General features: G+C 38.8%; 1 protein-coding gene across 8 annotated transcripts in view; it reads left to right on the top strand.

Moving 5' to 3' along the window:
• The window catches only part of KIAA0825 (KIAA0825 ortholog), a 247,602-nt gene that overhangs the window by 66,633 nt on the left and 166,920 nt on the right, over positions 1–14,049 (top strand). For all 8 annotated transcript variants that reach the window (XM_032675846.1, XM_032675851.1, XM_032675850.1 and 5 more), the window contains one exon: positions 3,116–3,286. In XM_032675846.1, the coding sequence (XP_032531737.1) occupies positions 3,116–3,286 (171 nt within the window). The remainder of the gene's footprint in view (positions 1–3,115; positions 3,287–14,049) is intronic.

Raw genomic sequence — 14,049 nt, 5'->3', positions numbered from 1 at the left:
TTTTGTTAGAATAATATTGAGTAGAATTAGCTCTCTAGTGTTCTACTCTGCATTTGCTACTTTTTTGATGTCATGAGGCTTGGATGAGATCTGAGCAGACACTTGAGATCCACTGTAGTCTGTCTGTTACCCTCAGTTTAGCAGGATGGTTGATCAGCTATGTCAGAGTGCTCACTCCTACCTCCTGAAGACCAGCATGCATGGTCCAGCATGCTTGGTGCAGCTACAACCAGCCAAATGGTCTCACAAAATGGACTGCTGTATTCTTCAATAGAAGTAGCATGTGCAGTATTTTTCTGATTCTTGTTCTGCAGAAATTGAAGCCTGACCCTGTGTTCAGAAGCTCAGAACCGTTTTTTACTCCTCTATGTTTGTTTAGGTCCCAATCTCACCTCTGTTTAGAGCAATATTTAAAAATTGGCCCATTGGCACATAGACAAAGGGTATATGGTCCACTTTACCTCTCTGTAGCCTCTGTACTGACCTTTTTGTCTCTTTTCAGAAATTCTTCTCACAAGGTAGTTTTTTAACAGGACATCAACATGTTGTTAGGAGACACTATAGAAGTCCTGTTGATATTTGCCTATACCCAAAGATCCTGCTGCAGCTATTTCCTTGTACAAGGACTACATGAACTGAAGTCAGACATGCAGAAAAAATCAAATTTATATGAATGATAGCAAACTGCAAGTGGTTCAGAAAGGAATTTGGTTTGTATCATGTAACTTCCTCCATGCTCCCTTCTGTTCTGCAGGTAGACTGGAGTGCCATTGCTTCATGGCTGGGTGAGATAAGCTTCATGTGCTTTCAGTCACCCTGTGTGCAGTTCTCTGTGAATTGAATAGGGTGCTAACAACTTCAGACTGTTTGCATCACAGAGGGGTGCTTCTCTTGCCATACAGTATTACCTGAGTAAATGGGTTATGTTAGTTCTCTGACTAACCATAAGTCATGAGCCATTTCATAACTTTTTCAGAGTAACCATATTCCACTCTGTGAATATGGCTGATTTTCTTCCTAACAGGTTGATGGCACTAAGGTTTGGTTGAACATACGTCACAGTCAGTCCCCATGTCTATTTCACATCTGTCCACAATTTTCTATAAGATTTACAAACCTGTTTTGAGATTTTCTCTATGTCATAGCATTATCTGCTTAGCTCCTGGCTGTTACACAGTTTGTAAAGGTTTCTGTCCTGTAAGTTGTCCAATCAGAACAATGTCAGAAAAGAAGTGCCTTCTCCTCTGCTAAAAAATGGATTATGATATGCTTGTTCAAGCAGCCTGGTCAGTGGTCTTCAAAGTTAAATGCTGCCATCAGTATTTTAAACCTAACAGTCTGGATGTATATAAGACCTCTCAGTTAAACTTTGGATACCCAGGTATGTGCACACTATTTGATCATGAAGCACTGAATAAATGAGTTGTCAGTTCTGAGAAACAATAAAACTGAAATGTACTTTGAATGATCATTGAAAGTAAAAGTTTTTACTTTTTTCTGAGTTTAGTATTATATTCTAAAAATAGTATTACTGTGGTATACCTTTGTCTTCTAGGTCCATTTCCTTTCAGTCTAATATCATTTGTGGCAATCAAATAATTGCAAGGTTTCTGTGTTCCTCAAGAGAGGAGGCAAGAGCATCACAAGGTTTTCAAATTATAGGAGATGGAACTAATGTTTCGTTCATTTTTATGATATGTTTTGTGTTCTTACACCACAGACTCATGCAGTCATTTCATATCAGTTAAACTCAGATTATATTCTCTAGTTTTCAGGTAAGCAGTCAAGATCTCTGAATAGCAGAATGTGGTTTTTTGTAAGTTTAGGACTTAAAATAAGAAATCCAGTGATAAAGATATTATTTACTTGTTATTCAGAGATGAAAGGCACTAACAGAGGCAGTTATGCATAACTCTTTTTCCATTCTTTGAAATGCAAGGGACTAGCATGAATACATCTGTTTGGAATTTTGAGGAAATTCAGATGTGGATGCAAAACCCGCATTTTAATCTCTAAGGCTGCAAAACTGGAATAGTAAATTAGGGAATCAGTATTCAGAGCTCAGCTCTGCTTCTTAGATCTATGTCTATTTAGAAGTGATTTGTGAATGCTTAAAAAATATCTAGAAACTTGAAGAAAAAAGGTACAGAGTATTTCAAATTTGCAAAGGTAAGAGAGATCTGACACATGAAAATACATCTCAATCAATTTCTATTTGTTTTCATCTTTCAGAGCTTCCCTTTCAAACTACTCTGACTCTCACTGTGACACTTTCTAGATAAACTGTTCTGCTGATGTTACATCTGCAACAGAACTGCATAGGAACGTGATATCAGCTTGCCACAATTTGCATAGAAGTGCAAATCTGTTGCATTTAAAGAAATTATAAAATTAAAATACTTAAACCCATGTGGTTAGGTAATACTGAATTGGAAACATCTCACAGTCATTTATAGTCTGACTTTGCTCAAATCAGAGTTCCCTGGTTGATGTGACATGATTATATGTTATGATTACATGTGTTAACCTTTCAAAATAAAATGTTCAGTTTCTTCTTTTAAATACCAAATGCTTATAGTTATAATACTTCCTGATATTTGCTCACTGACAGTCTCACTTGTTTTCAAACCCCACATATTTAAAGTTGTGGAGTGTTAGATTGATGTTTCTTTTCACTCAAATGTCATATTCATCAACTGTATTGTGCTTAGCAGATTGTTAAACAGACAAGGTGACTTGCAGAGTGACAACTGATGTGATGTCCCAAACCATTAGAATACAGTAATGACGTGTTTTTTCCTTTTCGGCTTTTGCAACACAGTGGGTTTTCTGTAAAACACAGGTGAGAAAGTTTCTGAGTAGATCCAGTGCTTGGAAAAATAAAATAGTTAATGAATAACAAAACCTGGAATTCAGTTGTAACTTCCAAGATAATTAAGAAATGCTGAAGACTTAGGAAGAACTAATGTAACAGTATTTTATAATGAGAAAAAGATACATTATACTGTAAGAAAAATGAAATTATGTGATATATTATATTGTTTTACATAATCAATTTTGCAGGATCATTTTTTTAGGCTATAATAAATGTTATTTTATTATTTTACTTTAACAGCCTCCCAAGAATACCCAAAAAAAGGAAGGAACTTCTGCTTAACATTGTATCAACTCAAATGTCTTTCTCAACTTATCAAACTCTTCTTATTAATGGAGGAAAAAATTGAAGAGCTCTGTGCAGAAATTCTGTTGCTGCCTTCATTTATGGAGCGGAATAAGAACGTTCAAGGTAATCAATCAAATAATGTATTGATTTACTTTGTGCAAAATATAATTTTTTATGATTTTCAACATTACCTAAATTATGTCATCATATTTTGAAAATAACTTTGTTACCATATCCACTGAAGAAATCTTTGTAATACGCAGATTTATATTTGAGCACAATGACTCGAGGAAAAGAACTCATAGCTGTATGTAAAGATGTGATGTACTGACTGTAGATAATGAATCATAATGAAAAACTATCAAACACTGTAACATGACATTTTCTACTGAATTATCTGTAAAATCTTATGCTTCATATAGGGCGCAACAATACATGGAGTCTGAATTCTTTGAAATTGACTGTTTCTGAAATTATCCTTGAAAGATGCCTTTTTCAAGAGAGAAAAGCACTGACTTGAACAACAGTTTAGTTGATCTTAGTATACATGCAACTAAATGTTTAAGGATATAGTCCTGGTTTAACCTGTAGTTCTCACAAACATTTACAAATATGTACTATGTTTACTAATATGCTTATCCCACTGGCTTCAGTGGGTGTTTTATAGAAGTAGGCTCTACATCAATAAAGTGATCAAGCCTCGTTTGCACTTGCTATAGATTCCAAGTTCACTCTCTTTTTCATCTAATTTTATTCAGGAGAACCTGATATGAAAATGGAGGTGAATAACACCTTTCAGGTCACAGTAAGCTCATAAATGTTCTTCTACTCTACTGCTTCTGCCAGTAGAAAAACTCCAAGTCACCAGAGACCAAGCTGTTTCAAGAGCTTTGATTCTATTGCAGGAAAAGATCAGATCAGAAATGAGTCCAGGCTGCTCAGGGAAAGAGGATAGGTGGAGTCAAATATTTACTCTCTGTGTAGTCAAGCTGCAAGCTGAGGAGAGAGGTGTTTTGGGAATGTAGTCTTGGAATACTTAATTAATGAAAATAAAAATATTAAATAAGGCACACATTTTGTTGATGGATTCTTCCTCTGTAATCCTGACATTCTGAAATAAAGAAGTACAGGTTAATCTATGTATTTTTAGACTATACATCAAAGCTCTAATAAAATTTGCATTCAAGTTCCATTTTTGCTATTGGTTTCAGTGTATTTCTCCCTCCTTTAATCTCTCCATTTTACTAATTCTCAAGAAATGTTAAGCTGTTGTACATTATGATTTACGTTTTATGGCCTTGAACCTACAAAGAGGTGTTAGAGTAAACTTCTCATATTGTGGACTCTTCCTCATGTGTAGGACAGGGTACACATTCGGTAAGAGTGATTGTAAGTCTTTTTATTAGTATATTCTGTGATAAAGTGTAAAGAAGTTGAAAAACTCTTGAGCGGGAAATTTATTTGACATTTAAATAACTACACTCTAAGACGTGATGTCCAGTAATTCAGAGAACTTAAAGATCTCAACATTAATAAGAAATAATTTACTTTCCAGGAAGTGTATTTAGGACTTTATCCTACAGGCATTTTTCCAAGCTTAATTACATTCAGAACTGTTTCTCTAAAGTATGTTAAGCCTCCTTCTTTGAGGAATATTCTTTAAGGGTAATTCTGTCTATGACAAGTCAGTTCTTAATTGGTACCTCTACTTAATAAAATCTGAATGGAAAATATTATTAAATCTTATTGGAGGAGGGAGTCTTTGGGTAGAAGCTGCATTCTATAAAGAAAACATAAAATTACTTTTACCCTGAAAAACAAGTGAAGGTAAATATTTTACAGGTGCTTTTAGTGAAGTCTTCAGACATACCTTTGTATTTAGTGTTGCGGTTCTGATCAGGTGGTTCTATTCACAAAACTGTGCTAAGTTGTATGTTTACAGGTAGTATGTAAAAAGAAGACATGTTCAGAGAAATTTTTAATAAGATGTCTGACTAGAAGAAGGGTTTATTTGTGTTATTTTCACTTCATATTGTCAGAAATCTCAGTTGTAGTGATGAAATGAAAAATTATTTAATGTGGGAGAATGAGAGCTATATTTCCAGTAGTTACAGGCTCTGTTAAGTACCAAAAGGGATTTAAGATTTTCTCTGTTCATGTCCTATATTAGACTGGTAATCTTATTTTTGTCACTGATGAAGACTGAGTTTTGATAAGAAGGATGGATTAGAATCCTTGTTTTATTTTCATCAGAACACATTATAATATGTAACTAGAAAATATAATTGCCATCTTCTATACTTATTTAAAAGCCTTATTACTAGAAATCTTGTTTAATTTAACAAAATCTAGAGTGTAGGTATGTCCAAAGCAGCTTTAAATTAACTGGAGTACCAGTATCAAGTTTACAGTGCAGCACAGACTTCAGAACCAGCCTAAGAAGCAGAGCAAATTAGCCCAGATTCAACCATGTGCTGCTGGTACTAGACAGTTACCTGTACTCTCAGTGGGTTAAAGCTAGGTTGGGTGAATCCAGTCTACGCTTCAGTCAGTGCAGTGAGGGATATCTGAAGTGTCAGTCCTCTGCAAGTAGTACTGCTGGCAAATTAGGGGAAACTGGCCTGTTCATAAAAGGTAAGCTAATGTCCAAGTGAACTAAAGTTTCCCTAGACATCACATAGATGGGAACCTTGCACTTGCTTTCTTTTTTTTGGTTGCTTTTAGTATTCACAGGAGTCTTTTATCTATATAACTCATGCAGAGATGCAACAAAAATAGCGTGTTTTTTCATGTGCTTGTGTCAAGTGTTGCATTTATGTCTATAGCTGTTTCATGGGCAGTTTTAATTGGTTTTTTTGCTTTATATCCCATAGTACTTCGATCTTGATATTTAGAACATGTGTCAAGTTCCATCAGAAACAAAGTAGTTCTTTGGATGGTTCCTCTTTTTAAATTTTTTTTTGTCCCAAAGATGGCATCTGAGTTTTATCTAAACTAGACAGTTTCTTGGCCCTCATTTTTCCCTAAACCCAGCAATGACAAAGAGCAATGGCTGCATAAATTGGATGTAAGAAGAACACTTAGGGTTTATCACAGAAGAATCAAAGATTTCATATCTTCTGACAGATTGTTTGTACTCTTAGGGGGTCTTAAGAGGGGTCAAATGGCTTCTAAGAGTTGCTTAGCTAGATGGTTAAGGGATTGTATTAGGGAGGCGTATGTAGTTAAGGGTAAAGAGACTCCCAGGGTTTGTAAAGCTCATTACACTAGGACTATAGCTGCTTCTTGGGCGGAGAGGTCGAAGGCTTCCACATTGGAAATTTGCAAGGTGGCCACCTGGGCTTCTCTTCATACTTTTTCATTGCATTATCGCTTGGATGTAGTCTCTTCTGCAGATTCTGCTTTTGGTAGGAGGTTGCTTGTGAACCAAAAAAAGAACAGTGAAGAAAAGAAAGACACGTAGTTCAGAGTTCTAGCTGGCAACAAGACAAGTTTCTTTGCAGTGTGCACAATGGAATCCTATGAAGACCAATTTAGGCGGTTGAAAATAGATATTAGAGGGAAGTACTGCCTACCAGTGTTCTCTGATGGTAACCCCATGGCAGACAATAGCACCAAAGGAAGCAGTGAACCAGAGTGAACTCTGTAGGGAGATGGATGTAGAGAGTTTTTTTAGGTGATACGGATAGGTCTCTGAGTTCAGTTTGAGAGTTCTGTATCTGGCATCTTCTGGAATATATTCAGAATCCTCATTTTCACAAACTGTCTTTTATAGATTGCAAAAAAAATTCTCTGCATTGCATTTTCTACTCTTCTTTTCACTGTTCTCCATCTAGTTCTTCCTGATTTTATATTTTTGACTTGACTTTACCAGAGCTATCTTAGCTTCTATCCCTCAATGACCAGTATGTACTTGCCAAGTTTTGAGCTTGATTTCAAGTTGCATTTGCATTATTTAAGCACAATTTTAAAGAAATGTAGTATAAATACACATTTTATCTACTACTTGTTCAAGTTGTGCCTTAAATCATATAAAAGGAGAAAATAATGAAAAGTTCTTGGACAAACAAATGATGATATGGTTTTGTTCCATCCCCGAACTTTAGCTTGGCATCTGGACAAGACTGCTACTCTGCCTTTCAGAGGAAAGGTATCTGTATTTTTCTAACATATATTCTCAGTGTTGCATAACTTTGTTCCACTACAAGCATTAGATTTCATAAAATTAAAGGAGTAACCACCTTCTGTTTTTTCTTGACTAGACATTTAACCCTTTCTTCTGTTATCTGGTCATCCCTACTGTGATGAGACAGTCTACTTCTCTATTTACATTCAGTTGAATTCTGAGTTGTTCTGACATACCTAGTACTTGCAGGATCACAGGGGTTATTCTCTTTGAAGTAATCTGGAACATGTTCAGCTGCAGTCAAGGGTTAAGAAGATTTTGGTTTAGAATCCTGCCAAATTGCATTCTTTTCCCATCTTTAAGGTAGATTTGTCTTTCCTCTGGGTTTTCAGAAGCCTCTTGTTGAGAGTTTAAAAAATCTAAAGTACTAATGTACTTTCATCTGTCTCACTTTTTTTTTTTCCATTCCAGTGAGAAAGGTGAACTTTGGACAGATCAGATAACAAGTATCAAGAAAGGCTTTTTCTGATGGAGCGCTTTGAAAATACTGTAGGCAAAGTTGTCAAGCCCTTAGATTTATAAGCTTTGCCTCCCAGGACTGGAAGGTTTGCAAAGGTCTTTCCTTCACACCGTAAGAAGAAATCCTTAATTCTATATTCATTTCTGGAAAGTGTAGTAAAAGTAGTGTGAAATTAAATTTACGAGGTGCATCCTCTTAATAGGTGCATCCTCTTTTATTGCCAAGTTGCAATATTGCAAAAGTTGCAAAGATTGAAGAAAGTTGTGATTTTTTTGCTTTAATCTCAAAGCAAGATGTTCAAGTAGCTTCTTTAAGAAATACATAGCTGCAACGGATCAATCGAAAGTGAAGATGGAATTTACACTAGGATACATTTTCTGTATTTGTGTTATGGCAGTTTGCTCAGTATAGTACAACAGATAAAAAGTCCATTATTGAAGATAGAAAGCAGAATGGGTTTTTGATCTATAGCTAGTCAATTTTTTTTCTTCTGTTTGTTTGTATTTCTGGGGGAGTGGTATTTCCCACTTCTGCAAGACATATTGTTTCCAGTACAGTTTCAATAAAAGTTCTGTCTAAGCCAGCTAAAGTAAGCCACTTTGATGGCACTGATACTTAGCTTATGCACAGGCAGTGAGGTATCATACAAAAGCTTTCCTTGATATTTTACTATTCTGTGCTGCATGCAAGATGGCACCACAATGACTCGTCTTTGCCAGAAAATGCCATAAAAATAGGAAAGCTGTACAAGTCTGTAGAAAAAATAATTTAATGGAGCTTCTTATAAGCAATAAAAAAAATTATATTATCAGTGTAAGAGATGTCACTGTAACTCTTCTGTCTTTATAATCATCATTACCAAAATAGCAAAATAATGAACTGGAGAAATAATTAAATACATTGTAGGCAAAGGGGACCTTTGCAATTAGATTTGTTTTGAAAAGAAGAATAATCCCAGACAAATTTTAATACACATAAGGAAAGTTGGCTGAAGAGTTTTTGATTTCAAGATTTCAATATAATCTTGTTATTTACAAGCTGCCTGACTGGTAAACTCCAGGAAGTACACAAAGTGTGAGCAGTCTATCAAGTTTGTAGAACGTAAGTTTCAAGAGAGATATAGCAAGAGTTTGTAGTTAATCCAATCTTCCATAATAATCAAGAGAGGTGGAGGTGTAGAATATGCTCTGGAAAGGGAGCAAATCTGAAAGAATGAGAAGTTTTCCTTCAGCCCCCATCTTCTTTCACAACATTCAGTTCTTCTGCTCTCTTTCTGCAAATTCTCTCCTCTAAGCAGCTATATGAGAAGGATCACATACATTTCTGTCTATCTGTGCAAATGGAGTTTGATGTCTGGAATGTGGGAGAAGAGAGGAGTCAAAGAATTTGTGTACAAAACTGGCTGCTTAGATAGGGATGCTTGCCCTGTCCCATTGCCTGCCTTCCTGTCTACAGTGGCAGACTAATTTGGGCTGAGTAACAGCTGTACCTCAAATAAAGCTGCAATTCTGTTTCCCAGGAGAGTTTGCTGATTAGGGCAGGACAGTCAGAAAACAAGTGAAGTTACAGGACAGGAAGGGTATCATTTGATATATGTCTCTTGGAAACAATGTTTGAGAGGAAGGTTAGTAGCATCTGAAGTGCAGAGTCTTTATGGGGAGTCTGGCTAAGTGTACAATGATCAGTGAAAAGCGTGAAGGGAGCCCTTGCTAGCTGGTGGTTAAATTGAAGAAGATTAAGGCTGACTTTACCCAGAGGAGATTTGGGGAAAGCAAAAATTTGAGAAACCAAAGGAACTCAGTAAAATATGAGAGACTTGAACTTGGGGCTTCTTTGAGAAGACCAGAATGGTTTTTGTATGTCTGTGAGCCTAGATGCACATAGATAGTTATATATGAGTATAAAGCAGGAGTGCCCAAGCTGTTAGTTAGAAAAGGAGGTAGGGCAATCTAATAGAACATGGTAATTCAATAATGAAGGAGCCTTTTAAATGACCAATGCTGATAGAAGCATCATTTGGCTCTTTGACTCTGATCCTGCAGTTACAAATCTACCATCAGCTAGATACTTATTTTTCTCAGCTATGACTTCTTAACAAGTAAGGCAGCAGTGTCATGAATACACAAGGACTTTAGGTTAAATGTTAAAGGTTTTCTTTAAATTCTTTATATAAAAAGTTATGAACAGCTGTTCTAAGTAGCGACAATAACAGTGGAATGTGAATATATAGGTATTCACTTGTACTTTATAGTTAGAATCTGATGATGTGTGTATATATATGTATATATAAAGGGGAATTGCAATGGGAAAAGAAAGGCGAATATAAGATAGAAAGCACAGAACAGAAAAGATGGAAAATGTCCAGTCACTTAGGTTTTTTTAATTCTAGAGTAATCCTATGTATGTGCAAATACTGGAAATTTTATAGAAAATCTCCTTAAAACTTGGCCATGTACTATCAGTAGCTTCAGATCACTGAAGATCTATAAATTTATGCTTAGAAGATAATGTTTAACAATGCTTTGGCAGCTCCTGGTTATTTAAAATCTCTTGGTTTTAATTTCACATGAAGTACATTACATTAGAAATATCTGGACCACTGTTGTTTACCAGCTTTATGCTACAAGACAGATTTTAAAAATATACCATATAGTTTGCTTTTATTCTTATATTTCTTTTGAAATACCGACTCAAAGAATTGCAAAATAATTGAGGTTGGAAGGGACATATGGGGATCCAAACAACTCCTGTTCAAGCAGGACCCTTACAGCCAGTTACTCACCATCATGTCCAGACAGCTTTTGAGTATCTCAAAGGACGGAGATTCCATAGTCTCTTAGGACAACCTCTTACAATGCTTGGTCACCCTCACAGTAAAAAAACTGTTTCCTGATGTTCAGAGGCAATCTCCAAGTTGTAGTTTTGGTTGTTAGAAGAAGTAGCCATGTTGTAGAGCCACGAGGAAGGGGCTCTGAGCCCCTCGGGGCCTCTGGGGCCTCCCAGCCCCTGGTTGGGGGGGACTGCAAAGACTTGGAACAGTGTTAGACTGGACTAAGTGTCTGTAGTTAAGCCAGGAGATGTTTTCTCCAAACTGGGCAGTGGAGACAGAGCAGAAGGCAGAGACACAGCGTCCAGAGACTGGCAGAGAGTCAGGATAGATAAGACCTGAACCGGAGGAGCAGCAGGAACAACATGCAGCACCGCAGAGAAGACTCCTGGAAGGAGAGCCGAGGAAAAGAGAGCCAGCAGCTGAGAGACTGAGTTCTGGGGGTAAGAACTGATACCAGACCCCCCCAAACTCCTTTGATCCCTCTGAGAAAAAGAGGGAGATGGACTCCTATTTTGGAGAAGAGTTTTGGACATGCAGCACTGGAGAGAGAGAGGAGCTGAGAAGCTCAAAAGACGTCCCAGAGCTGGACCGGGACGGCCAGATGGAATGCGGGGGGAGTTGACCTTGGCCCCCCTCGCTGCTGCTGACAAGCCTAGCAGCCTGAGACAGAGCACAGGAGCTCTGGTGGAACTCTTGAGGCAAAGGTTTGCAACTGAATGCTGCCCAAGATGTTCTGACTCAGGGGTGAATCCACTGAGGAAGGGACTTTCACGAAGATGCCCCTGCATTTCGTGATATACCTGTGGTGACGCGAGTCTTGTCCCTGCTGGCAGTCCACACGTGAGGCCTTTGCTTGGACCGAAGGAGAGCCGAGGGGCTTGGAGACCCCCTTGTGTGTATTGAGAAGAGATCCAGCTACAGCAATCCAGTTACTGCTGCATGGAAGACAGAAGAGGAGCTGCTGCCCTAAATGTGGAAGGGATCTGTCCTTCTTTCCCTCCTGGACTTTTATTTGGAGGGGAGAAGAGATCTGATCCATTGTAAATACTATATGTCATGGTAGAGATAGTTGTGATCGTGTGTATAATGTGTTATAGTATTTATTTGTACAGTCATTGTAATATATTCCCTTTCCCCCATTCTGAGTCTGGTTGTGCTTTGTCTGGAAAAACCCATCTCACATTGGGTTGAGATGTAGGAGGGGGAATGGAGCTAGGGAATTGGATTTTGGGCTATCTCAAACCATGACACTCATGTTCAACACTGTGTCCTCCTGGACCCTCAGGTCCTTTTATGTAAAGCTTTTGAATTTCAGTAAAGCTTTTCATACTGTCTCTCACAGGATCCTTCTGGACAAACTGTCCAGCACACAGCTGGATAAACACATCATGTAGTAGGTGAGCAGTTGGCTCATGAGTCAAGCACAGAGGGTTACAGTGAATGGGGTAACATCAGACTGGTGAGCTGTCACTAGTGGCGTTCCACAGGACTCCATCTTAGGCCCTGTGCTCTTCAACATCTCTATAAATGAATTGGATGCAGGACTGGAGGGGATACCAAGCAAGTTTGCAGATGACACAAAACTCGGTGGAGCTGTTCACTCCCTCAAAAGTGCAGAGGCCCTGCAGAGAGACCTCAACAAATGAGAGGACTGGGCAATCAGCAACCATATGAAGTTCAGCAAGGGAAAGTGGCTGATTCTGTGCCTGGGATGGGGCAACTCTGGATGTACAGAGTGACTCGGGAATGAGATACGGAAAAGCAGTGCCAAGGAAAGTGACCTGGGAGTTCCTGGTCAGTGGCCAGTTGAATATGAGTCAGCAGTGCCCTGGCAGCCAGGAGGGCCAACTGTGTCCTGGGGGGCATCAGGGAAAGCATCACCAGCGAGGCGAAGGAGGGAATTGTCCCGCTCTGCTCTGCACTGGTGAGGCCTCACCTTGAATATTATGGCAGGTTTGGGCACCACAATATAAGAAAGATATTAAGCTGTTAGAGAGTGTCCAGTGAAGAACAACGAAGGTGGTGAAGAGCCTTGAAGGGAAGCTGTCTGAGGAGCGGCTGAAGTCACTTGGTGTGTTCAGCCTGGAGAAGAGGAGACTGAGGGGAGACCTCAATTGCAGTCTACAACTTTCTCGTGAGGTGAAAAAAAGAAGAGATCTCTTCTCTGTGGTGACCAGTGACAGGACCTGAGGGAATGGCCTGAAGTTGTGTCAGGGGAGGTGTAGGTTAGATCTTAGGAAGAGGTTCTTCATCCAGAGGGTGGTTGGATGGTAGAATAAGCTCTCTAGGGCAGTGGTCACAGCACCAAGTCTGCCAGAGTTCAAGAAGCATTTGGATGATACTCCCAGGCACATGGTGTGGCTCTTGGGTATGGTTCTTTGCAGGGCTAAAAGTTGGACTCGATGATCCTTGATGGTCTTTCAAACTCAGCATATTGTGTGATTCTCTACAGCTTGGAGGCCTCCGGCATATATTGATGCCTGGATTTGCTCCTTCCCAGGTGTGTGAGTTTGTACATACCTCTGGATGGCACCATGACCCTCTGCCAGCCAGTTTGATGTTAGCTGTAAACTTGCTGAGGGTACACTCTGGCCTATCATGCAGATCATTAATGAAGGTGTTAAACAAGATTGGACCTAGTGTTGATCCCTGAGATAGATCGCTAATTATTAGCCGTAGTCTGGAGTTTGTACCACAGATCACCATGTTTGGTGGCCTAGCTACTCAGCCAGTTTTCGACTCACCTCACTGACTGTTTATCCAGCCCACATATCAAGAGCTTGTCTACAGCTTGTTTTATAACAGGATCTTATGGGAGACAGCGTCAAAGGCTTTACTAAAGTCCAGGTAGACAATATCCACTACTCTCTCCTCATCTACCAGGCCAATTATTTCTTCATAAATGTTTATCAAGTTGGTCAAGCATGACTTCCCTTTACTGAAGCCATGCTGAATACTCCTGATGATTTTTTTTGTCCATAATGTTCCTGGAAATTCCTCCATCACCTTCTCAGGGATTGAGGTGAGGTTGACAAGACTCTGATTCTCTGAGTCCTCCTCCTTACAATTCTTGAAGATAGGAGTGATATTTACTTTTTCCAGCCTTTGGGATATTATCCCAGTTGCCATGATTGATCAAAAATAATTAAGAATGGCCTTGCAATGACATCTGCCAGCTCCCTTGGCACTTATGGGTATCCCATAAAGGCCCAAGACATCCGTATGTCTTGTTTGCTTAACTTATCAGGTTTCTTCAGATCTGATCCTCTTTCACCCAAGGGTACATCTTCCTTTCTCCAACTTTGTCTCCTGGTCTCTGGGCCTGGGATTCCTGAAGGCTGCTCTTGCTAGTAAATACTGATTCAAAGAAGACATTCAGTACCTCAGCCTTTTCCATGTCTGTGTAACCA

This window comes from Chiroxiphia lanceolata, chromosome Z (assembly GCF_009829145.1).
Source record: "Chiroxiphia lanceolata isolate bChiLan1 chromosome Z, bChiLan1.pri, whole genome shotgun sequence".
NCBI classification, from domain to species: Eukaryota; Metazoa; Chordata; class Aves; order Passeriformes; family Pipridae; genus Chiroxiphia; species Chiroxiphia lanceolata.
The sequence above is the reverse complement of the archived record's forward strand: the minus strand, read 5'-3'. Positions and strand labels throughout refer to the sequence as shown.